Source organism: Malurus melanocephalus, unplaced genomic scaffold, assembly GCF_030028575.1.
Source record: "Malurus melanocephalus ecotype Western Australia unplaced genomic scaffold, MMel_1.1 scaffold_639, whole genome shotgun sequence".
Lineage (NCBI taxonomy): Eukaryota > Metazoa > Chordata > Aves > Passeriformes > Maluridae > Malurus > Malurus melanocephalus.
The window spans coordinates 108622-134373 of NW_026623871.1; the positions used below are offsets into that span (position 1 = coordinate 108622).

General features: G+C 38.5%; 1 protein-coding gene across 8 annotated transcripts in view; it reads right to left on the reverse strand.

Moving 5' to 3' along the window:
• The window catches only part of GTF2I (general transcription factor IIi), a 105841-nt gene that overhangs the window by 13062 nt on the left and 67027 nt on the right, over window positions 1-25752 (reverse strand). For 6 of the 8 annotated variants that reach the window (XM_057383562.1, XM_057383565.1, XM_057383561.1 and 3 more), the window contains 17 exons: window positions 24781-24843; window positions 21691-21795; window positions 20891-20953; window positions 19839-19949; window positions 15996-16061; window positions 11895-12078; window positions 10431-10483; window positions 7980-8090; window positions 6789-6872; window positions 5897-6080; window positions 5499-5557; window positions 4224-4295; window positions 3529-3712; window positions 2992-3050; window positions 2219-2344; window positions 1648-1743; window positions 18-83 (listed from right to left, as the gene is read on the reverse strand). In XM_057383562.1, the coding sequence (XP_057239545.1) occupies window positions 18-83; window positions 1648-1743; window positions 2219-2344; window positions 2992-3050; window positions 3529-3712; window positions 4224-4295; window positions 5499-5557; window positions 5897-6080; window positions 6789-6872; window positions 7980-8090; window positions 10431-10483; window positions 11895-12078; window positions 15996-16061; window positions 19839-19949; window positions 20891-20953; window positions 21691-21795; window positions 24781-24843 (1686 nt within the window). The remainder of the gene's footprint in view (window positions 1-17; window positions 84-1647; window positions 1744-2218; window positions 2345-2991; window positions 3051-3528; window positions 3713-4223; window positions 4296-5498; window positions 5558-5896; window positions 6081-6788; window positions 6873-7979; window positions 8091-10430; window positions 10484-11894; window positions 12079-15995; window positions 16062-19838; window positions 19950-20890; window positions 20954-21690; window positions 21796-24780; window positions 24844-25752) is intronic. The other 2 variants (XM_057383568.1, XM_057383567.1) reach the window with 2 other exon arrangements.

The following is a 25752-nucleotide window of genomic DNA, read 5'->3' on the forward strand; positions in this document are numbered from 1 at the left end:
CAAAAAACCAAACTTACCACATTTTTCATTAAAAAGATTATCAACTTTCTGCCTTAAATCAGAAATTTTGGCATTCCACAACTCTGCCAGGAGGAAATTGGAAGAATTAGATCAACACTAACACAATGAATCAGTCTTTGAATAGTATTTTAATAAATGCCTAATATATTATTATGCTTAATAACCAATTTACTATGGCAGTGAAATGTGCAAAATGGCTTTCATTCTGCAAAACTATATCCACATCAATCCTCATTTTCCTGGAGCTTTGAAAGATACTGCCACTAGATAAAGAAAGGGTGACAAAAACCAAAATTAATCCAAGAGTGATCCAAGTTTACAGTATCAGCATAAAATTTACTTATCTGAACCAGCATCCAAAATAGTGGCAGAAAGTTTCTTGTTTGTTCAGGGACGCAGCCCTGAAACACATGCCTCTCTCCTAAGAGCTTTAATCTCTAGCACAGTTTCTACTTCAGTGGTGAGATTAAATGCCCATCTAGATAGACATTTTGTTTCAGACAGCCATCACAGAAATTACTAAACCTGTTTACTTGTGGCTATACTAAGTGGGCCGTGCCTGGTCTACAAAACTAAAACCTTATTTGAAAGTTTATAAAAGTTGCAGATAAAAAAAAAAAAAGCCTAGGCCAGTCCAAGAAAGCTGTACACAATTCTGAATATGAATACCACCTATGTCAAACCAGTATCTCAYTCATTCTCAATTAGCTCAGCAAGAGTAAATAACTCCTTACTCATTTCACAACTATACAGCTAAAAAGAAAGCATAGGGGTCAAAAAAGATAAAGCAAATAAAACCAAATACAAACATGTTTCCTATACAAACATRAGCAAATAAACTCAGAATGTAAGGATGCTGAAAAAAAGGCTTATTGAGATATAGAATTGCTTAGAGTTACTTTGAATGCAGCYGCTCACCTCACTTGACAATGAAGAATTTTTCTGGATTGCAAATTGACCCTGCTTTCAGTGCAGAGATTTCTGTTTCAGAGCACTGCACATACAGGTCTGGGCTTCCATGGCCAAAAAGCTCTGGCCTACATTCAGGAATACAACTACATGATTTTCAGTTCTGTAGCTTTTCCTTTACTGATTTTCCAGAACTGGAGAGGTTGGTCGTGGCAATCATGCATAATCAGCTCTGATAGACCATGGCTTGCTAAGGTTAGTTCAAATCCTTCCTGTTTCCTACATCCCACCTGGGTATCAYCACTGCACAGTGATGTCAATATTTCAAATTTGTGGAGCACTTATGAACTTTATGGACAGTATAATATCTCAGCTGGGTTTGTGCACTTGGTGGTATTTTGCACCAGAAAAATCCTTCCAGGGTCTCCAGCAYTGCACGGTAACAGACCAGCAAAAATCTAAAACTGACTCTGCACCTGAATCAATAAGATCTAATGGATCTGTGCTGCATTTGTACAGCATACTCCACATATCATCCAGRATTTCTCTAATGCAGATTACTCCACATAATGAAGAACTGAATGTACATAAAAGCAAGAACTTCAATCATTCACTAACTGTACAACAGAATATGATTTCGAAATATCTGATATATAATCAGGATGTTCCATACCAACATTAAAAGAATGCATGTGTGCTAATTCCCCCAACACTTACCAAAAGAAAACTCTTTTCCTTGTGGCCTCAAATTTGTATTGGAGCAAKTGGTGTGAGAATTAGTTCGAGCATCTGTTGTTTGTGCTTTGCTAGGACCTATGAAGAGATGTTACACATATAACGCAGAGAGCAGAAGCAAGACATCATAAAAAAAGAACAATGCAACAAACTTGACTACAAAGGAAATCATTAATTCTGAATCAAGAGCAGAATTTTTAAAAAGCCTTTAAGAAGTTCTTCTAGAGTTGTTTTTAATCACTTAATACTACTGATCATGTCTGTCATTTCTCTGCTCAGTACTACACCAGTTGCCACATCTTTGCTTGGAATAACAGGCTGAAGCAAGCTGTCAAATTCCAACATTTTATCTAAGCATCTACACAATATCCTGTTTGTTTCAGAAATGAAAAATAAAACTATTTCTGAATAGAAGTATAGCTAGAGCCTTGAAGTGGAACAGAAGTTGCTACATTAGAWGTAAGTTACTTATGAAAGCTTAGAAGAACAGAAAGCATCAGAAGACTAAAATAAAAGAACATCAGAAGAATATTTAAGGATATTTCTTCCATACTGTCATCAATAGTAACTTCAATCTCCGGGACACTTGAATTGTCTGCAGAACTTTGTGAATTGTCTGCAGAACTTTTTGAATTGTCTGCAGAACTTTGTGACACTTCGGAAATCCTTGGACTAATTACTGGAAGTCAAAAAAACACAAGGTATGAAGCACAAATCCTGCACGGCTAACAAAAAAACAGCTGTATTCTGAGAATACCAACAGACTGAACTAAGTATWGTCTGCACAGTAAAACCTGAACAATACAGTGATGCTCACAACCTTAAAAATAGGTTTAGCACTCTTGAAAAAGGCACACCTAGATTTTCCAAGAATTCAGAACAGAAGACTTCATTTTTTCTAAATGTGAAGGACATGTTTGGTACTTTTTATTATCTAAATAACAAAAAATTTACTAACATCTGAATTCTCTATGGACAAAAGATTTTTCTATTCTTTTCTTATAAAACATCATTATTAGTTMCTGTAGTTCACAGCTCTAAGTTAAATATGGTTGAAGCCATTAAGTGAAATAAAAGTTGTCAAAATTGAGTAAATTCCATCTAGTGTACTAGAATACTTCAGTAAAAAAAGCAGATACATTTATGGTTTGAGTGTCTTTCTGAAATAATAGCAGATATAGGCAATACTATGCTAGTTTATGTTAAATAATGTCTTTTATTTACACCACCTGTATTTTTCAACCACAAAGATCTCTCAGTCTGCTAGGGAAGCAGAAAAAAAAGTATTTACAAATTGATGGCAGCAAATAATACTTAATTGTTTACCTTTCTTCTTTATTTTATTAGCCAGTCTCAGAGGCAAATAGGAAGTGAGAAGCTCAGGCCTAGAAGTTGAAAAGAAAAATCCAATCAATTGCGAGACAAGTAATACAACTAAGTGTAACAAATTTCTTAAAATTCAGTTGAGTTCTGATTACATAATATCAGCTCTCTACAATGAAATTCTGTTAGAAGCATGGACAACTCTCCTTCTACTATAACCACCAAAGAAAAATAGAAAACACAAAGCTGTATTTTCTATTCTGCAATTTTTTTTTCAAGTAAAAAATATACAAAAGTGAAAGAAAAAAGGATACAAAACCATTTTCTTCCCTCAATTCTTGATGCATGAAACACACTATTTAGACATCTACATAAAATTAATGAAGAATGTGTGTCCTTTTATGAGATAAAACGTATGTGCAAAATATTCTTTGTGTTTCTTGGAAGCAGAATATAGGTGGCATTTAAAGCCCAGAATTGCTGGGATAAAGTCAAAGAACTTCAAAATCAGAGGTAAAAATAACTGAATCGCAAACATACTTCTTTATAATAAATTTGATTTTGCTACTCGAACGGACAATTCTTTCAAGGCGTGGAATTCCAAACCATGTAGGACTCCGGAAGGGGACTCCATCTGGCAAGCCTTCAACRACCAAGGACTTGGGGTTTGATTCAAATACAGAATAGGGAACTTTCACAGTCTCTGAAAGGCCCAGAGCTTGGGCTGAAAATAAAGATCAAATGATAGATTACACACTTAAATGGGTAGAATTTTATCTGAAGTGATTTTAAGAATCTTGTCTTACAGAAGTTCTGCTACTCAAAGSTAACAAAATTCCACACCCACAGCCCCCCAAAACCAGAAATATTTRAATAGATTTTCTATTATTTTATGTGGAGTAACTGCAAATGGGGACTTGGCCCATCTTGTTACAGATAATATCTAATATAGGCCTGCAGTGCCTAATATTTTCTTCTGAGAACTTTTTTTCATTCAAAAACTTTTGTGCATCATGTCTTGTCACACAACTGGAAAAATTATGGCCTAGGATGTTGTTATAAAAATAGTTATGTTTGTTATGGGAAAGAGTAAGTAAAACATAGGTAAGAAGACTCAAGATTTCCACATCTGTCCTTGTATTTTTCCAAAGCTTAAGTAAATACAGTAAAATTTAAACAGTGGAGCTTTAAAATGCAGCAGCATTACAGGAGAGTTAATTTAGCATTTAACTTACCRAACTTTAAACTAAATATATCTTCTACTTGCATTCTTAGCTTTGTGATCTTGGCATTCCAATCTTCTCTCGCTGAAAACCAGAAACAGGTGTGTCAGAGAATCACCCAGCTCTAGATACAGAGGTACATTTGAACACRTTTCTTTCAATATGAGAACTTGAAAACTAACAACACAATCACATCTGTTAAGAGAGGGACACACAATGAGTAATGTGTCTGTTGATGGCACAGGACTACTATTTCCGAAAATAATAGTATTTTGCTTTAAAAAGTCTAATATTCTTTAGGAAGATTAAGTTTGCATTGGCAGTAAGAAGATCCTTGGCCTTTGTCTGGGGAAGCAGTTTTCACTGGGCTCTAAGCCCAGGAGAACATTTGTTGTGTTTATCTCTCTGATATCAGAYCCTGAACCCCAGAAAGAATGGCAGGCACTGGCAATTCCAGAATCACCTGCAAGTCAGTGAGAAATACAATGAAACAACTAGTAAAAAAGAAGTATTATTCTGTACATTCCAACAGTTTGAGGTTTAAGGATCATCATCACTACTTGCCTGCTCTTTCAGAAAGAGGATATTAGCTGGGTTTTTCACTGCTGTCACTGGTACYTGCTGTTACTACTTTGAAAAAGCCCCAAACTCAATGCTGCCTTTTCCTCTGCTCCTCAAGAAAAACAGCCTTTTTTTATTTAAGTACCTTCTTACTGAATAGGAGTTTTTTCCTCAAATCCAAAAAAAATCCACAATGCACTGTGATGATGTAAGATGACTACTGCTTGCAAGTTATGTGTGTGTAAAAACATAGGAAGCCCTGAATCTCGGCTTGTGTTATTACTACAAGCAGATTCATACTCCTAAAAAAAACCATTAACATCTGGATTGCACATTCCAGTAGCAAGAAAGCACCAAGGCACATCAATTCAAGGCAACTGGAAATAAACCCATAACTGATTTTTCTTCCTGTTAAAGGCACTTCATGCTTTCAGTAAGCCCCAACAACTCCCTACCAACAGAGACCTGAAAGTGCCCTGGGTCAGCTGTGAAATGCCAAGGGRCTCCAGAGCTTACTCCAGTCCTCTGGGGGTCTGAAGGTGACCATTTCACAATCCAGGAAGACATCCATGTTCACAGTGACCAGTTTATTTCTTCCAGCCCTCATGAAGAACATAYCAGCACACTCATCACACAAGGGTTACTTCATGAAAAATTCAGCATTGATCTAGATGCTTTTCTCCATCAAACCCTTTCATTCCCACTTGGAGACAGCACCTGTCTTACCTGAGGTGTTTGACCTGCGATGAGTAGCTTCAGTTGAAGAGAKAGTTAGCAGCTCAGGCCTGCAATCAGGACACAAATAATTAGCTTATTCTTGACATAAATGAAATACTACTACTTATTATAACATGAATTGAAGAGTTTTCATTCTGTTTTTTATTATATTTTTTCACACTTGTCAACATGCTACAGATATATATATATATATATATATATATATATAAGATATTTTGAAATATTTGTCTGGATTGTAAATACCCACTTTATTATGCAGAATATTTAACTTCCCTATTTAGTAACTAGAGACCAAATGTCTCACGACTTAATGAAATCAAGTGCTTGATTACATATAGGTGTTTGTTTGGACTCTTTCTTAAAAAACTCTCCATGTTTAGACTTACCTTTTGATCACAAATTTTATTTTGTTGGCCCCTTGAATTATTTGTTCAAGGCAAGGGATCCCATACCAGGAGGGACTCTTAAAGGGGATGTTCTCTGGCAGCCCTTCAACATAGAGGTCAGCTGGATGAGCTTCAAATTTCTTGTATGGAACAGCTTTGGGCTCGGTGCTCCCCAAGGCCTTGGCTGTTGAAACAAAATATATTCAGTAACTGGACAGACTGACCAATCAACCTTCAATAAAAGCTAGCTGATACCAATTCCTCAGGCTGTTGCAATTGTGATCTTAAAATCTGGTACAATGCAGGACATCTAAACCCACCAGAACCCAAGTCTCAGCACATCAAAAACGTAAAATATTTGCCATATTGTATGATGTTGCTGTTGGGCAGTCATAATACTAGACTGGAAATTACCAAACTGCTCATTGGGGCATAATATATTTCTTTTATCCAAAGTTGTTAATCTAATATAGAGCATCATGAAAATTTTATTCAAGCTCTTAAGAAGTTGACTATTTTTTCATATTAGACAGAACATAAAAATTCACCCAGAAGTATTTTAATACTAATTATGACGATATTGCAGTGGACATAAATATAAGTAAATGGTTGTTTTATTTACCATCAAAGGAAAAAAACCCAAATAGGAAAGAATTGAGAGCGATCACAAGAGCTGTATATGTGAGACTTATAATTATTTTTAAACTTTGTATTTACCTTGTATAAGCAGTAAACTAAAACTTTGTCACTCAACTGCCACAATTTAAGATATTTAAAAAAAAAATCTGAACAAGGGTCTCATTCACACAGATGTTCAAAGGAAGGAATGAAAACAACCTTCAAGAAACAAAAAGCCATAAAGAAAACAAAATAATAATAATACTGTACTCACCAAACTTCTTACAGAAAAGTTGATCTACCATCTTTCTCAGTTTGGTGACTCTAGCACACCACTCCTCTTTCCCTGTATTTGAGACTGACACAGAACAAAAGAAACATTCCCTAATTATTTTGGTATATTTTCAGTTGTTCAGTTTGTAGGATGCATAATCACCCTTCATTTTCAGGTAATACACTTCTGTGTGTAAGAAGTATGAATTCAACTTGGAGCTAGAAAAAAATGATCATAAAAGAAGGACAGAATATTAAAACTGAACAAAACTCCACTGAACCAGTGACATCAATTCTTGCTACAAAATACACACAGTGTATTGGCCTGAAGAACTGCAATGCTTTCATCATCCACCTCCAAACTGCAGATTCCACTTGGAGATGGGAATAAGTTTTTCAGCAGTTTCATTTCCTGAAGAATTATCTTGATATTCAGTGCAGAATTAGGTATGCGTATGGATGAAAACTTTTCAAGGTATGAGAAGCCATTTTAATCTTGGTTTGCCTCAACAATGGTTGTCAGAGGCATGTACAGAAGGAGAGCACACGTGCAGCTTGCAGGAGGCAACCAGGAGATGGGAGAAACCTTGTCTCTGGGGGGATTTAGCCAGGCAACAGCTCACATGGGCACCTGGAGACACTGCTCCCGCCAGAGACATTTCTCCAATCAGATGGTGGAAGGGCTCCATCAATGGACAGCATTAAGAAGGTTGGACTGGACCAATGGTCTCCCGGTCAGCAGGCAGGCTCTAGGAGGAGCCAGCGGGTATAAAAAGTAACTGCACCACAAGCTTTGCCTTCATGAGCCATTTGAGCTGGACTTAGGGGTCTGAGCTTTGTGGATATTTTTTTGTGCTTTAACCATGAGTTTCTGGGTCTGGACTTTGTGGGAGTTTTACTCTGCTTTTAGCAACAAACTTTCGGCCAGGACTTTGGGGTCTGCCTAGTCTTTGCCCTCTCTAGCTCTCACTGTCCCCAGGTATCTGCCTTCCCTCCTGCTGGGTGCTTGGCCGGACGCCCCCTGCCCTCCAAGCCTCGAGTGCAGCATCTGCCTCACCCCACTCCTTCACCTGACCCAGCCACCGCCTGTCCTGCCTGAGCCACTGCTGCCTCCGACCTCGCCCGCTCCGCGATCCTCGCCCCGACTCCATCCAGGGTCCCGGAGCTCCTGCCCGAGTGTCCACTCACTCACCGCGTGTCCGGCAGTCCGGGGCCGTGGGAGCCGCACTTCTCCCCGAGCTGTGCTCCCTCGCCAGCCGGCAGCGCTCACCCGTCATGTGGACATCGGCTGCCCGTGCCGGTGCTGCTGGTGGTAACGCCCGCTTTCTCCCTCTGTCTCTCTCTCCCCCCATCCCTTTTCCATTTTCCTCTCTCTTTTGTTGTCTTTTCCAGCCCACTTTGGTGGGCAATTACTTCCCCGCATTTTTTCTTTACCAATAAACGGTTCTCAGATACAAGGTTTGTCTCGGTTGACTTCATTTTGTTCTTGACCGTCCATTAATAAAAGAACTCCTTGCAATTCACCACGGTTGGAACGCGACACAAGAGATCAAAGCACATGTAATACAAATCACTTTTTTCTCCTGAATATGTCTTTGTGACCAACAAGTGAAGCTTCCCAGTCTCAAAGAAGACACTGGCCAGCTGCCATGCTGTGGGTTTAGTCAGAATGCAAAAGCAATGACCCGTGTCCCATAACTGCACTGCAATAGACTGGGCTATCAGCATAAGCACCAGTTCACACTTCCCCAGTCATTCCTGAGATCTGACTGGTCTGTCTTGCAGCCAGTATCAGTGTTCTCAGAGTTTCAGGAAAAAGGCCGTTCCACAAAATCTTCCTGACCAGCCTGCTTCCCACAGGAATGCAAATAAAAATAATCTTTTCCTCTGCCAGTCAAAATGCAGGTTCCATACTCATCCCATTCCCTTCCTGCTGGGGACATACACTAGCAGGGCCTATGGACAGAGCAGAAATTAGACTTGGAGTCACAAGSAGCTGAGAGAGCAAGGGCTGGTGCTCCATAGCTCTGTCTCCTGAGATGGCAGTGGACACATGGAGCAGCAGAGGAGATAATGAGCTACTGGGAAAGAGGGAATCCAAACAGGAAGAGAACTGCAGGAAAGGAGGCTCAGACAGCTGCTGTCTTCTGTGTTCTGTGAGATATTATTGACAGCTTCCAGAGGTGCTCTCTTCTCTTAAGAGAGGATACAGAGGTCACATGTAACTATCTCTAGTTATGATAGTTGGTGATGACAAACAACATAAGTAACTGTTCAGAACCCTATGTCATAAAAATTGATTACCACTGTTTTTTTACAGGAGTTTTATGATATAAGCAATGAACTTGCTTTATCTTGATAATAAGTAAAACCATATTATAAATGACTCAAACAACAGAAAAAAGGGATAATTTGAAAACCCACATAAGAGTCCAGTTAAGGGTAGGGCTCAGTTACCAGCCTATCTACTATTTCTGTAGACAAATTTTGTGCTTGAAAGAACAGYAGGCTATTAAGACACAATACACTAATTTAACTTTTACTTCAGGAAAAGTTTTATTCCTACACACACATTAAATAGACATCCTTATGGTATAATGGCTTTGCTTAATTTAGATCTTTAATATTCACTTTAATGCAGTCTTTGATACAACTTTTTAAAACAGAAGACTATGAGTATATAATACAACATAACAGTGCTGCATAGTGCAAATACTACTGTCTATATGCTTGCTTTGTCTGAACTAAGGACTTCTCTGGTATTACTACAACTTCACAGTTCAGCRAGGGTGAGGCTGCCAGTTAGCATTTTGGAGTTGGGAGCAATTTGTTCGTAACTGCTGTTTAATGCATACAAGCTTTTAACACTTGGTTTAATTGGACAATTTAAAAAAATGCCCTGAAGCCCAACAGACAATAGAATTCAAATGAAAAGAAAAACAACACTGGAAAAAGAATTTACTAACTAATGCCTAAACAAAAATACAATTCTTTCAAAACTGTTTTTTTTCCCATGCTAAACTTCTTTCTAGCAACTTGAAGGAAAATGAGTTCATACGTGCAATTGTTAGCAAAAATCTATTCCTGTAGTCTTATTTTGACATGGTCATTTTTTCTGCCTTTGGACGGGTACTCAATAAAAACAAGACATGTAAGTGCATGCATCTGCTGAAAAGTATTCATTTATGGGAAGTGGTTGGAATGCATTATCTTTGCACTACTATGTGCAAATGTAGCCRCACTATCCACGAAAATCAGATTCTGTAGTAAAAAATGTCACTATGCTCACCACTGCCCTTCAGTTGATCTAACTTTGGAAAATCCCATATATAAGCAATTATTCCATGGTACAGTTTCCCTCTCCAGTAAACTCTATCAGCTGTGGAAACTGCTGCCTTTTCTCTATATCTCAATAGACTAACACCTAGCTAGTTCATTGTTTTTCTTTCTGTCAAGCTGAAGTCCATTGACAGCGTAAGTAACACCAGCTTGGATAACCAATGGAAAACTCTATAGCTGAAGAAAATTTTAAATCAGAGGAACTGCTTGCAATGTATTATTAGTAAACGCAGATTGTAGTCACCACTAACACTGACAAATAGGAATAGCATAATGTGCTTGTAGAATAYGTTTGGAAACCTACCTTTTGAAGTGGTCTTGTTCTCTGAAACATCTGCCAAATTCAGAAGTTCAGGCCTGGAAGATTTAAGATACGTGTTTCAACAGTGACAAACAGTTTGAGAAACTAGCCTCCAGTTACAGCTTCAAGTTACTACTTATTGGAGGATCAAAACCAAAAAACTTCACAGGGGGCATCATGATCCCCAACACTAAATTCCAGTTAGCACCAAAGTATTGTAAGAGCTGGTTGGAAACCTATTGACAAAACATTTTCATGCCCGATACCCGTATCTGCCAGAGCTGTAATGTTTCATGGTAACATACAGGTTCTATTAAACTTACCCCTGAGTTCTAAGACACACTTAATCAGAAACAAAGATCCAATTTAAAAATTTAACCTTTAAAAAAGTAAACTTCAAAGCAGACACTTCTGTTTCCAAAATGTATCTAATTTTATCCACAGTTGAACAAACAAAAAATTAAACATTCTGATGTTTCTCACAGAGCCAAACTAGTTTTTTAGCTGCTCTGGTAACCACACATTCCAAGATCAATGAACACCATAAATTAATTTSTGTCAGCAACTAAGACATATCTGACAAAAACAGGAGCCAGCATTGTATAAATATTAAAATCTATGAATGATGTCTGATTTTAAGTGAGACAAAAGGTAGATCTATACTTCTTCGTCTTTTCYAGTTATCTAGAAGCATCTCTAGAAGCAGGATGGTAGAAACAGACCATGTTCCTCCCAAATGCAAGCAACTAGTATCCTTGGTAAAGGCAGCATGTACAGGAGCAAGGGCTGTCAGGCTCCAATTCTGAGTCTGACCATTGCAACCAGCAGATTCTCATCCACTTAAAATAAGTCTTGGATTAGGCCCTACACCACTGAACACAGGAAAACACCAGCTGTTACTCACTGAAGCTTCCTTTAAGCTTCAATCAGTCCCYACCTAAGGTCTCCTTCATTTACACGACCTGATCTACCTCCAGACACCAAGGACACACATCCAACTAAACCACAGGAACCAGTAGCTATGTGTTCTCAAGCCAGCCCTGGGACATGCTTTATACAAATACACCTATAGACACTTTGATACAACATTCTGGCAAGAAAAAAACAACAAACCATAAGCTGAAATCAGGCCAGGATCCTGTGACAGGATCAAATATCCCAAAGTCAGTGGCTTTCAACATGTACTGCCACTGCAGATATTTGAACAGTACAAAGAAATCTTCCCCTGAGAAGAAGTCCATAATATTGAAGAGGGCAGTTCAGAGATCTCTCCACCACCATTGTAGTGTTCCACTGGTCTGAAAAGCAGAATTTATCAAAGTGAACATCAACTAAAAACTACTCCTTAGTACTATAAATTAATGGACTAGTAGAAACCAGTTTGGAATTCCTTGAAGAATAACAAACCAAAATGGAACAAGCAGAAAACACTGAGTAACGTAGAGACAAAAATGAAAAATTCCTTACTTTTTAATCACAAACCGGATCCGSTCTTTTACTAGAAGTATCCTCTCCAGTCGAGGAATGCCGTACGTGGTTGGACGCCTGAAGGGAACTCCTTCTGGCAGCCCTTCCACACATAAGTCTCGTGCATGTGACTGGAAAAGTGCRTATGGGACAGACACTGGACCTTCTGTTTTTAGAGCTTGAGCTTTAAGGAAAAAGAAGAATAAAAACATTGGACTAGCTTGTGGCTCTAGTCAGTTACCTGTCTGATATGCTAACACTATACTTAGCATACAGGCAATAACCCCTCAGCACATTTAAACGTGCAAGCATTCACGTTGTGTGGGAATGTTTTTGTTTAATACCAAAATCACTCTGATTCACAGTAAACAAGCTGCAGCCCTGCATACATATGCAAATCATCCTCTTTTCCCTTTATGTAAACATTTAATACATASGATATTATGTAGAGTGAAGATTCTCCTATCACCCATTAGAGTGAAGATTCTCACTATTTTGGTTTTGCGTAATAGAGCATTTTGAAAGATTAAGTTATCTAGGCTTAATTATAAACCAAGCATGTTTCAGTTCACTAGCTCTGTTATTATTTGTCACTACTGTTAGCTTACAAGAGTCATTTATGCCTTGGAATAGGGGCACACATCCCTTCTTTTCAGTAAATTCCTAATGTTTCCAGGTATTTTAGAAATCCAAAGAGCCACTAACAAACTAAACAATACACTTCTAACACTGCTGTAAAAGTAATGAAATCTTTAAAACAAATGAAAAGCAAGAAACTGACTCAGCCATAGCTGGAAAATAATCTCAGTGCATTTCTTTATGAGAAYCATACTATTATCAGGCTGGCAAATACTGGAGAAAAAAAAAAGAGTTTGCAAATACCAAAAGGRCTGATTTCCTTATCCTCACAAGGTACATTAATTTTGTAGGCCATGCAACAAGAATTCTCTATTACCATATGACTGGTCTGCAAATAGTTTGGTACATTCTGCTGTTTTGATATGGAAGATAGATGCAAAAGATTATTTGTTGTGAGAAAAAAACAAGCTAAGCCCAAATTAGAGTACAGGGATGTTGTGGCAGTCTTTCTGAAAGAAAAACTACTCAGGTCACCTTTTCAAGCAACTTAACATAATACCCAAGTGGTCCGTGGTTCAGACATTGTCTATGCAAAATGCTCTCACTAACTTGCAAATTCTTTAATGGAATAAAACAATTTAGGTGTTAAAGGCACTTGGGTAACACACTCTTTCAACCACTTGAAATCAGAGTATTTCTAGTAATGCTTATCACAAAAAAAAGAAAGCTTTGAAAACGCTGTATCTCTGTCTTCTATTTTGAACAGAATCAAGTATCAAAATCTTAGAAAACTGCAAGAAGAACGGTGTTTCAACTAGACTTGGTTTCAACTGGAAAACATAAGATGACCAAAACTGGAAACAGAACAGATTCATAGAGATGGRCATGACCCTGAAGATGGCTTTTACCAAAAACACTAATGAAACTCTATGTGCCTAAATACATGCCAAAGGAATTCTTGAGCAATCATCAACAGTTCTGTTGTGTAACACATGAGTCCTTCATCAATGTAGATTTTTATTGCAGTCGTGWACCTCTTTCAAGAAAATAACAGAAGTTTTTCTGAGCCCTGGAGGTTGTTGTGGCACATGGTGAAAATCTCAATAAATCCAGCAGACAAGCCTCAGGGCAACTGACCAAGAACATGACTAAAATCCAGATCATTACCCAGCACAAAGTAAGAACACCTTCAGAGTAACAAAAATCCTGTCTGTTTAAATAAGTAACTGACAACAAGAAGGTTTTCACATGTGAGAGTCTTTACTTCTCTTAAATCAGTAAATGTTTTAGCCAATACTGTTTAGAAAGCCTAAGAACATCATCAGCATCACAGTCTGCAGTGAGGCTTCTTAGATTTTTACATGTTTTTGCATAAAAAACCTTCTGAATGTAGCTTTATTTTTATAAATTAGTCTGTATATRTGAGTCACTAAAAGGTAATCCCATCTAAAACACAAAGCTATATTTTTCAGACACGTCAGTTTTAATAGAGTACAGAAACTGGTAATGCCAGAACACTTTGGAGCTACAGAAGCCAGCAAATTTGAAGAACATTCTGGGAATTCTAGACACTGATTACTCATTTCCGTAAATGGAAGACTGCATGCCCATATAGATAGAAAAAGATAGTCTGATAATTGTTACGTGAATCAATGACATGTTGTCATCCACAGGGAAAAGGAGATAATTTTAAATTACATGTTGCCTGCTACAGAAAGTCAGAAATAGCTCAACATTCAACAGACTCTGCAGGAGATTTTTAGGCTGGTGTTGTAGGTAACCCGAAATGTAACTGCATTCCATATCTATCTGTGCCCAAAAAYTGTTACKSTCTCTTTAAGACCCTGCAGCTGGAAAACAGAACGGGMTGGGGACAGTGCCACGGGTGCATTTCAAGTCAACTCTCCCAAGCAGCTCAGGTTCYTTTTGTCCCATGGCTTTTGCCTCTCTGGCCTCTTCGTCTTTGCCTCAGGCAAAGAAACTCTCTCCTGCCATTTGGCTGTTGCCCTCTTGACTTTGTTTTCTTGCCACTGGCAACAGAAGCAATTCAGGAAGTGCACTGTGCAATCAAAAACTATTTCAGAGAGAATTTCACCACTCCCATCAGCAGCCTGGCGGCTGGAGCCAGCCATGCCAGGAGGCTGCTGCTCCCACTGCTTGGGAAGATCACTGCCCCTCCMTTCAATGTGCCAGCAGCTCCAAAACAGCAGCACCAGCACCAGAGGAGTTCAATGGTGGGCAGAACCAGGCCGTGAGACAGTGACGTGGACCGACAACGAATTGGAGGTTGACACGGTGGGGCCAGAGCTCCCCGAGCAACCCCAGGATTCCCATCTGCMACTAGAGCTGCCTCATAAGCTTCTCCCTCCTCAGGAGGGTTTGCAGCCATTGTCCCTTTGTGTTTCAAGCCATGATTTGGTTGGTTATGGTGGCTTCCATCTTGGAAAGGGAGGGACATACCCCATCATTCTTGATTTCCCATTGTTGCCATGGTCTTCCAGAGTTTCAGCAATTTTGTATCTAAAGATTATGTACTCTTACTTTTTGCTTGTTTCTGCTTCACTTGTTATTAAATTGTTRTTTTTTCACTTACATCTACTAGTATTCGTCCCTTATTGCTGGAAAGGGATTGGTTAATACCATATAGGGAGGCAATTCATTCCATAGYGTCTACTTCTTAAATTGTCTTAAACCAAATACTTTTCTTCAACCAAGTATGCTATGTGCAAACACCAAAATCAAAATTAAAGCAATTCACTAAGAATGATGCTCCTTTCTAGAGCAATTAAAATACAGTGAATCAGATTCTGAACTGTATTACCTTGGTGCAAGTTGCTTKCAGTGGGCTGTTCAAGTGTCAGATGGTAGTCACAACCCAAACATGTAGTAATTCCAAATCACAAGGTCCATTCTGAAAGCACTTCCACTTTTTGTGGCAGAGGAACACCAGCATTTATTTTTAAATCCTTGCTGATGCTGTTTTAGTTTGTGATACGTGGACACAAAATATATCAGCAGCATTTGGAGACAAATTCCAAAGTCTAACACATCTGGTGCTTTTTTCTTTCCAAGAGCCATTAATATATATAATTTTTGKTTCACTGTAAAATTATCATAATCAAAGAAAAAGAATCAAAGAGTGGCAGCCTCTCTCTGGTGCCATTCTAAAAAGATTCTTTCACKGAAAGACTCAATGTAATTACAGAAAAAGGACAGCTCTTTCAAATGTGAGTGCCCAAGATATGTGAGCATGCAGGTGCTCCAGAAGACTGAGCACAACTGAAAAATAAAAYCAAGTTTCACACTTTGTTGCCAATCCGAGACATCCCATTTTGAAATTACTCTGCTCATCAAAAAAAACTACTTCCCCCAATTTTTGGTTTCTAAAAATATTTAGCCCCTTGGTGTTGCCAGTTCTAGTGTTCTCATGAGTCAACAACAAGATGMATGTGGAAGAACAGTCTGTCACTAACAGTGACAAAGGACTACAGGCAATGGCTTGGAAAGGTGTGTAACACATACCGTATTTTTTTTCAAACACCTCTTCAACTGCCTTTCTCAAGCCTGTAATCCGCGAATTCCATTTGTCTGCAAAGAAAAGAGGAGGACATGTCAGACTACAAACAAAACTGAGAATCTCTTCTAAAATCCGTGTTACCACTAAATTAAATATGCAATGCGTACTTTTACAGCTCACTTGCAAACAGGTGCCTGCTGAGCACAGTGCAGGCTACACCTTAAAATGCATGGATACATTAAAACAAAAAGACAGAATAAAATGTTTCAGATTACCTCCCAAACTTGTATATTAAGTGAAGTTAAAAAAAMCCACAACACAAACCAGGTTGAAGTAACTTCCAAAAATGGTTTCTTTCTTTGATGGCTCAGTCAGCAGCTCTTGCTGCCACCAGAGGTAAAGGCACTTTGTAGCTGTTKTTGATAATTATCAAAATTGAGTGCCAGAAAGCTTAATAAGTGAAGCTTGATAAAGCTTACAGAAAGTACATGGAGTTGTTTTGGTGCAAATCTGTTCAAGTACCTGGCTCAGGAGGCATCTGCCATCCTCTACATTAATCAAGCATTTCCCCAAGTCCAGGTGTTACAAAMTATCCCCACAAATCCTATTGCCAAAAGAAGACACAGCTGCAAGACAGAAGTTATCCAAATCCAGTCCTGTGTTTCATGGAGAGCTGGATTAAAAGGCAGAATTTTAACACCTAATTTTCTGCCTGTAACAGAGCACACATTTTCACTGGGTTTTTTATTATCTCCATGCTTTTAGAAAAATCATACAACTCCTTCGTACATGGTACTGAGGCCAAAATTATTTTTTTTCCTTTTTTAAAATATATTCCCTATATTCTTTACACATGTGTTTGTAGCCTATTATTGTATTAGTATCTATTCCCAGGGATTTTCCATACAATTCCCTAGGCAGAAAGGCCAAACAGATTCCAGGGGCCTCTTTCCTATCTTGGTTCTCTGTGGAAGCCAAGGCTCAAAAACAGCTCTTCGAGACATAATTGMACAAATAAGGTTTAGTTTTCATCTGAGGGGGAAGGATTTAGAAAGGGTTGAACTTGGGGAATATTAACTCACCTCTTACATCTGTAATTGGTGCTTTTTTGACAATTATGCTAATTTGCTAAAATTTTAAAACCRTATTCATCCTGTGGAGAGGTGGGCTTGTGTGGACATTTTTTCATATCTGCTCCTTGGAGGTTTCCAATAAAGACCAACTTTTATATTACCTCCTATACTAACAATTATTATCTCTAATRTGTCTTGTTTCATTTCTAGGGTCTTTAAAGCACCAGGACAAGATGTTGCCCGGCCTTTTAAAAAGGAGTTAAGTGTACTTACAACTTATTTCTTACTCCAAAGACTTGCATCTAGTAACTACAAAGGTCAAAAAATTAGGCCATTCMAGCCATTACACCTCCAGTTGTCAAAAAATTCTTGTATCATACAAGACAGAGGATTGAATTTTGAGTCCATATCAAAAGGGCTTCAATATTCATTCTCAGACCAATGTAAAAAACTTTGGGGCCCATTTTTAAGCTTGTCTTTTCTGAACGTWATTTCCTGGATATCAACAGGATAGAATGCTTCAAATGTGGGCATGAATCAGAGAAAGGGTGTTTTGCCATGCTGCCTTGCACTAAGCTGACACTCTAAGAAGCAGTTTAGTTTTCCCGTAGGCACCAAGACAGATGGTTGCTTTCTTCTATTCCTGTATAAACACCCTATAATATATGGGAAACATCATCCCAATTAAATAACAATCCTGAAAATTTTCCCCATCTGTCCATRGTCTACTCAATTTCATGCCTTTCTCTCCTTGGGACATGCTCCAGAAAAGACCCACTACAGCAGGGGCAACCTGCACATTGCACACACAGTGATGCTCAGGTACTAGGCACACTCCTATTCCCATCATCATGCCAGAGAACTCTGAGGAAATAAATAGAAAACACACAACTCACACACATGTCACAGAAAACAGAGCAATTCCAAGCATGCTGCAGGCTGGAAAAACCTGTGCTCAACAGTGTGCTAAAATGGGGAAAAAACATACATACTTCCCATCACTGCCATTGTGAGACAACAAGGGGACTTTTTTYCCACTAAAATAGTTTAACACAACTGCAAGACACAACTTGAAGCTTCTGAGCTTTTTATAAAATCTATTACACAAGTGAGAAAACATGGAAAAAGACTTCTAGTGACGATGTCCATTCCTTTCCACAACAGTATTTTTAACCTCAAATAGTTGGTTCACAATGTTTTTGAAATCTAATCTCACTTCCCAAAGATTATAAATTTCGATCAAACATTTTACCAGATGTTGGTTAAAATTATTTTCTTTTCCACTTTGTTTTTGTGTTTCCACAAAATTAAGAACACAGCACATTATTCTCAGGCCACTTCAGGTACCTGCTCAATCAAGAAGTACAGGAARGACCTCCAACTCAAACATCTTGGTSTCAYCASGGTTGTGTAAAACATTGGAATTGCGTATCAGATGARACAGATTTCTCTCTCAAGCACATATTCTGCTTTCTGAACTTACGTACCTTTGTCTTTCGGCAGCTACTCATGACAGATTAACCACCTCCTTTCTCCTATCTAATATTTGAGCTCARTGCTAAAGGTGCAAAGTCCTCTGAAATGTCCAAACAGCAGTACTGCAACTACCAACAGCTGCTCTTTTTTCATTAGAGCAAATGATGGGTCATTCTCCAAAACTTCTCAAATTCATTTTGCTTTAGGCAGATCCTGCAATACTGTAGGCCACTTACTGTATGTGAATGTCAAAGTGAATATAAGGGACAAGTTCCTCAGTACAATTTAGGAAGCTCAGGAGTAAAGATATCTGAATAACCTGTGAGATGCAAATCACTGTASTCTAACTACACAGCAGCAAGCTCAAAATAAWACTTTCTTGAAAACAGCCCTGAGAGATCTACTAAGTCAACTAAGAGCAACACTGAGCAGGTAAGCTCTGAGATAGTTTCAAACTGCTGATTCTACATTGCAAGCTAACTAAAACTTTCATCATCCTAACATTTTATTTCRCTTCCTCGCCATCTGCAATCAAACATATTGGTTATGCCCTTCCAAAACTGCTGCCCTTCAAGGATTACATGACRTTTTCTACTGAGGGAATGAATATAACAAAAGCTTCTACAGTACTAACTCTTCAATATTGTCCTCTAGTAATGCTGTCATTATGTTCTCCTGACCAAACCGAAAAAAATGATAGATGCCAATTGGCCTATCAGTATTAATGATCTTCAACAAACACAGCTCTCAAAATTTTACACATTTTTTATAAAATTGACATCAGTAATACAAAAAACATGTAAGACGGGAGTCCACCGAAATTTCTCAACTGAACTAAATTTCCAGAAATCCTAATAAAGATCTCAAATACTGTGCCAAAAAACATATTGCAACAGCAAAGACCCTAACAAAAACAGACAGATATATGTGTCCAGAAATCAGCTGAAACCACAGAATAAAGGAGAGAGACAGGACTGCAAAAAGTCCCTCGCCAAGCACCTTTAACCAGAGTAATAGAAGTGGAGGCATTTYTGGGAAGAACACCACATAAGGAATCATGAAAAAACTATCAAAAGATACCAGATTTCTGTGTCTATCTTTACATAGTAACTCCAAATAACAAAAAACAACAGAAGTAGCCTATGATGATCATTATATCACTGCAATACATATACACAGAGACCATGGCTCCTAAGAAAAGGCTTCCACTGAAATACCTTGCTCTAGCTGCGCAAATTACCCAACACAATTTCATAAAACAGACCATGGAGACAAAATTATCTTTAAATGTCACCTTACCAAAATTGAAATCTTTTGCATTTTCTTCCCCAGTACTGGCAGCTTCATCAGYCGTCCTGGTGTTCCTTGCTCTCTCCTCAGGGGGAAGGAAGTCATCATCATCATCATCATCTTAAAGAAAGAAAGGAAAATCACTGGTTTATGTCCCAGGAACTCATGTACAGAAATGGAACTGCTTTGAATTGCAAAGTTCTAATTATTTAAGGAACTGYGCTTATCAGGCCACCAAATTTTCCAAGAAATCTGAGTAACTTGAGAAAGCTCCTGTTCATACCTATGAAGGAACAACTTGTGCAAGAGGGCCTGTGCGAAGCACAAGGTACCAGAAAACAAAGCAGCTTATGCACTCCCTAAGGAAAACAACATTGTGTTCTGAAACATGACTGGACATSGCATGACCGTAAAATGACCATGCAACAGCAAAAGCAAATACAACATAAATTGTGCTGATATGGACTACATTTTTGATCTAACTGGAAGTAATATCACTCCCAGCAAACAGTTCCTAAATTTTGTCTTGAAAAGATCAAACGTTCTAAACCCACTTTCAAACCTGTGTAAAACTAATGGGCGCCAATGGAATTCACTGAACAGGTCAACTCTACCTCAAACACACACAAACGGACAGAGACCAAACACAGCCTTTCTGTTCCTGTACGATTCTTGGAGAAGCTAGGGTTAATTACAGATTTTACATATGACTGCAGTGTACTTATAAAGCAATGTGTTCTTGCAGAATGAATGAATGTTATAACATCTAGTCTCTTCAAAGACACTTTTTTATTACCAATGCTTGAAAAATACACACAAGGTACAAATTCCTGTCAGGAATCATTTCAAAACCAGCCCAGTAAGTCCAATATGCTTCAGTATATTGTGGTTTTATAATACTCCTCAACTACGTATGTTTACCAGTCAGTGAGCAATTCAAACTGCAGTCAACACTCACACAMAATTCTCTTCATTCTGTGCCTAGTAATGCAGGTTTTGGAAAACACATTTCACATATAAAAATACACAACCAACTGTAATCAATGACCTGGGAAACTGACCTTCAAGAGTGACCTCAATCTCAGAATCCTCACTTTTGTCTGATAACTCGTGATGGGAGGAATCTGAAAAGGAAAAAACAGGACTGCTGAGTGATGGACACAGACAAGATTTTCAACTAAACATTCCATGACTCTGCATTTAAACCAAACTGGTCAAAGAAGCCTCTTGCACTCACTGTACGCAGCAAAACCAGAAGCAAAGATATGTTACCATAAACCTTTGAGCAGCTCCAGACAAAGGCAAGGAGGTGAGGATTAYACTTGCTGAACTGCATGTGCAGCAGTGCAGAGTTGGTGCTCATGACAGAAGGAAATTCCACATTCTTGGCTTTGTAGAGTTAATACAATCATTTACATTATCCCCTGTTACCCAGGATTACTGAAAATACAAACAAAGGCTGTGCGTCCCAATTAATGGGCTATGTGTCCAGAAACCAAACCAAACCCCCAGAATAAAGGAGAGAGACAGGACCSCAAAAAGTCTCATGGCAAGCACCTTTAACCGGAGTAATGGAAGTGGAGGCATTTCTGGGGAGAACACCACATAAGGAATCATAAAAAAAACACTATCAAAAGATACCAGATTTCTGTGTCTACATTTACTTGGTCACATCAAATAAGAAAAAAACAACAGAGGTACTCTATGATTATGATGATATCATTGCAATACCTCTATACAGAGACCATGGCTCTAAAGTGAAGGCTTCCACTGGAATATCTTACTCTGGCTGCGCAAAATTTCCCAAAACATTTTTATAAAACAAAGCAGAGAGAAAAAATCATCTTTAATGTAATCTTACCAAAATTTAACTCCTCTGTTTTTCGTTCCCCAGTACTGGCAGCTTCCTTAATTGACTTGGTGCTCTTTGGACTTTTGTGAGGGGGAAGGAAGCCATCATCATCATCTTAAAGAAAGAAAGGAAAATCACTGCTTTATATCCCGGGATTTCACGTAGAGAAATGGAACTGCTTTGAATTTCAAAGTTCTAACTGATTTAAGGAACTGTGCTTATCAGGCCACCAAATTTTGCAACAAATTACTTATCTGAGTAACTTGAGAAAGCTCCTGTTCATACCTATGAAGTAACAACTTGTGCAAGAGGGACTGTGCGAAGCACAAGGTACCAGAAAACAAAGCAGCTTATGCACTCCCTAAGGAAAACAACATTGTGTTCTGAAACATGACTGGACATCGCATGACCGTAAAATGACCATGCAACAGCAAAAGCAAATACAACATAAATTGTGCTGATATGGACTACATGTTTGATCTAACTGGAAGTAATATCATTCCCAGAACACAGTTCTAAGGTTTGTCTTGAAAAGATCAAACGTTCTAAACCCACTTTCAAACCTGTGTAAAACTAATGGGCGCCAATGGAATTCACTGAACAGGTCAACTCTACCTCAAACACACACAAAYGGACAGAGACCAAAACAGCAAACCTAGCAATTTGTCAGAGAATTCCTACTTAGCCAGTCACTTCCCCATCCAGCCCTACCTTCTATGGGGTAATGAGTTTTTTAGACACCCTAATTACCAATACCTGTAACCTCAGAGAAAACAAATGGTTAAAGCAGACAAAGAAAACTAATTTCACATACTGAAAAACATGCACCCATGTCACCAACGGTATGGTTTACATAGTAAGAATAATATTACATATTGACACATCTTGCATCTGACACTTCTGTTATACTCTTGTCAGAAAAAGCTTTGCATAGCACTTTTACTTTTCTGGTAAAAACTTCTACATATGTGCAGAACTTAATGACTCTTCTCATATAAACTTTTCTATTGAGGTGATGTAAGAATTATTTCCTTGATGCATTGCACAATGGTGAAAGTAATGCCAGAAGTATCCACTACGTCCTGAATGCCCTGCCTACTCTCCAAATTGCTCATGGGGTCGTCTTAATCCAGTTCCACAAGCAGGCAATGCAAAAGTCAGTCTCAGCAGTGTTACGAAGCAGTTAAAGGACACTAATTCACAAATACAAGAAACACACCTGACCGCCTACCAAGATAGAGAGCATGAGAACAGAAAGGACACTGGTTAGTGCCTTTACGGCCATTTAGATAAAAAAGGGAGGTGAAAAGCACAGATGCTGGTATCTTAGAGCTATTGATATTAGACAGATACCTTGAGGCTTCACTTACACCAGGAGCAACACAGCCTTTCTGATCCAGGACCATACATAGAGAAGCTAGGATTAACTACAAATTTTTGGTATAACTGCAATTTGCTTATTATGCAATGTGTTCTGCAGAATTATTCAATGTTATAACATCTTGTTTCTTCAATGACTATTCTTCATTACCAACACATGAAAATACACACAAGGGGCAAACTCCTGTCAGGAATCATTTCAAAACCAGCCCAGTAAGTCCAATATGCTTCAGTATATTGTGGTTTTATAATACTCCTCAACTACGTATGTTTACCTGTCAGTGAGCANGTGTTCTGAAACATGACTGGACATCGCATGACCGTAAAATGACCATGCAACAGCAAAAGCAAATACAACATAAATTGTGCTGATATGGACTACATGTTTGATCTAACTGGAAGTAATATCATTCCCAGAACACAGTTCTAAGGTTTGTCTTGAAAAGATCAAATGTTCTAAACCCACTTTCAAACCTGTGTAAAACTAATGGGCGCCAATGGAATTCACTGACCCGGTCAACTCTACCTCAAACACACACAAACGGACAGAGACCAAAACAGCAAACCTAGCAATTTGTCAGAGACTTCCTACTTAGCCAGTCACTTCCCCATCACTTCCCCATCCAGCCCTACCATCTATGTGGTAATGAGTTTTTTAGATACCCCAAGTACCAATACCTGTCATCTCAGAGAAAACAAATGGTTAAAGTCGACAAAGAAAACTAATTTCATATACCGAAAAACATGCACCCATGTCACCAACGGTATGGTTTACATAGCAAGAATAATATTACATATTGATACATCTTGCATCTGACACTTCTGTTATACTCTTGTCAGAAAAAGCTTTGCACAGCACTTTTACTTTTCTGGTAAAAACCTTTACATATGTGCAGAACTTAATGACTCTTCTCATATAAACTTTTCTATTGACGTAATGTAAGAATTATTTCCTTGATGCATTGCACAATGGTGAAAGTAATGCCAGAAATATCCACTACGTCCTGAATGCCCTGCCTACTCCCCAAATTGCTCATGGGGTCGTCTTAATCCAGTTCCACAAGCAGGCAATGCAAAGGTCAGTCTCAGCTGTGTTACAAAGCAGTTACAGGACACTAATTCACAAATACAAGAAACACACCTGACCGCCTACCAAGATGAGAGAGCCTGAGAACAAAAGGGACACTGGTTAGCGCCTTTAGGGCCATTTACATAAGAAAGGGAAGTGTAAAGCACAGATGCTGGTATCTTAGAGCTATTGATATTAGACAGATACCTTGAGGCTTCACTGACACCAGGAGCAACACAGCCTTTCTGATCCAGTACCATTCTTAAGGAAGCTAGGATTAACAACAAATTTTCCGTATAACTGCAATTTCCTTATTATGCAACGTGTTCTGCAGAATTATTCAATGTTATAACATCTTGTTTCTTCAATGACTATTCTTCATTAGCAACACATGAAAAATACACACAAGGGGCAAAATCCTGTCAGGAATCATTTCAAAACCAGCCCAGTAAGTCCAATATGCTTCAGTATATTGTGGTTTTATAATACTCCTCAACTACGTATGTTTACCTGTCAGTGAGCAATTCAAACTGCAGTTAACACTCACACACAATTCTCTTCATTCTGTGCCTTATAATCCAGGCTTTGCAAAACACATTTCACATTTAAAAATACCCAACCAACTGAAATCAATGACTTGGGAAACTGACCTTCAAGAGTGACCTCAACCTCTGGTTTCCCACTTGTTTCTGACGAGTCATGATGGGAGGAATCTGTAAAGGAAAAAACAAGACTGCTGAATGATGGACACAGACAAGATTTTTAACCAAACATTCCATGACTCTTCATTTAAACCAAACTGGTCAAAGAGGCCTCTTGCACTCACCGTACACAACAAAAACAGAAGCAAAGATACGTTACCATAAGCCTTTGAGCATCTCCAGACAAAGGCAAGGAGGTAAGGATTACACTTGCTAAACTGCACATGCAGCAATGCACAGTTGGTGCTCATGACAGAAGGAAATACCATATTCTTGGCTTTGGAGACTAATATAATCATATATATTTTCCCCTCTGTTGCTCATGATTACTGAAAATACAAACAAAGGCTGTGCATCCCCAGAGTATGTATTTTTTTACTATCTCTAAGGATTCACGGCTGCAGAACAATAATGACTTCCATAACAGACTGAGAGACTAACAATGAAACATGGGAGGGATACTCATAATCACAATTCTTTTGTTGGGCCAGTGTGCACCAACAAAACAAACAGGATCAGGCGATMAACACCTAGTGTGAGAAAGCAATTCATACTTAACTGCAGTACAGGTTGAGAAAGTGAAGTTAATTGTATCAGAAACTATATCAAAATTAAGTAGCAGTGTGTGAAGGAACGGATTTTAGTTATGTCAGCAGAATACTGCTGTGCTTGTGCATCCTGAACAGTATCTTCTTTCAGACCTCTGTAAGCTGGAGTATGGTATCACTTTGGGAGCAAGTCTCAACGAATCTTTCTTTCAAAGGCTCTTCACATCCTGTGGTATATACTACATATTCAGCAAAATCTACAGGGATACCTTAACTGGAGTATTTTTGAACTACGTCACCAAATATGTCATCCACCTCATAAAAAACAGAGTATGATGTTTTGGTCTCATTCCAAATGAGTTCTGGGTAAATA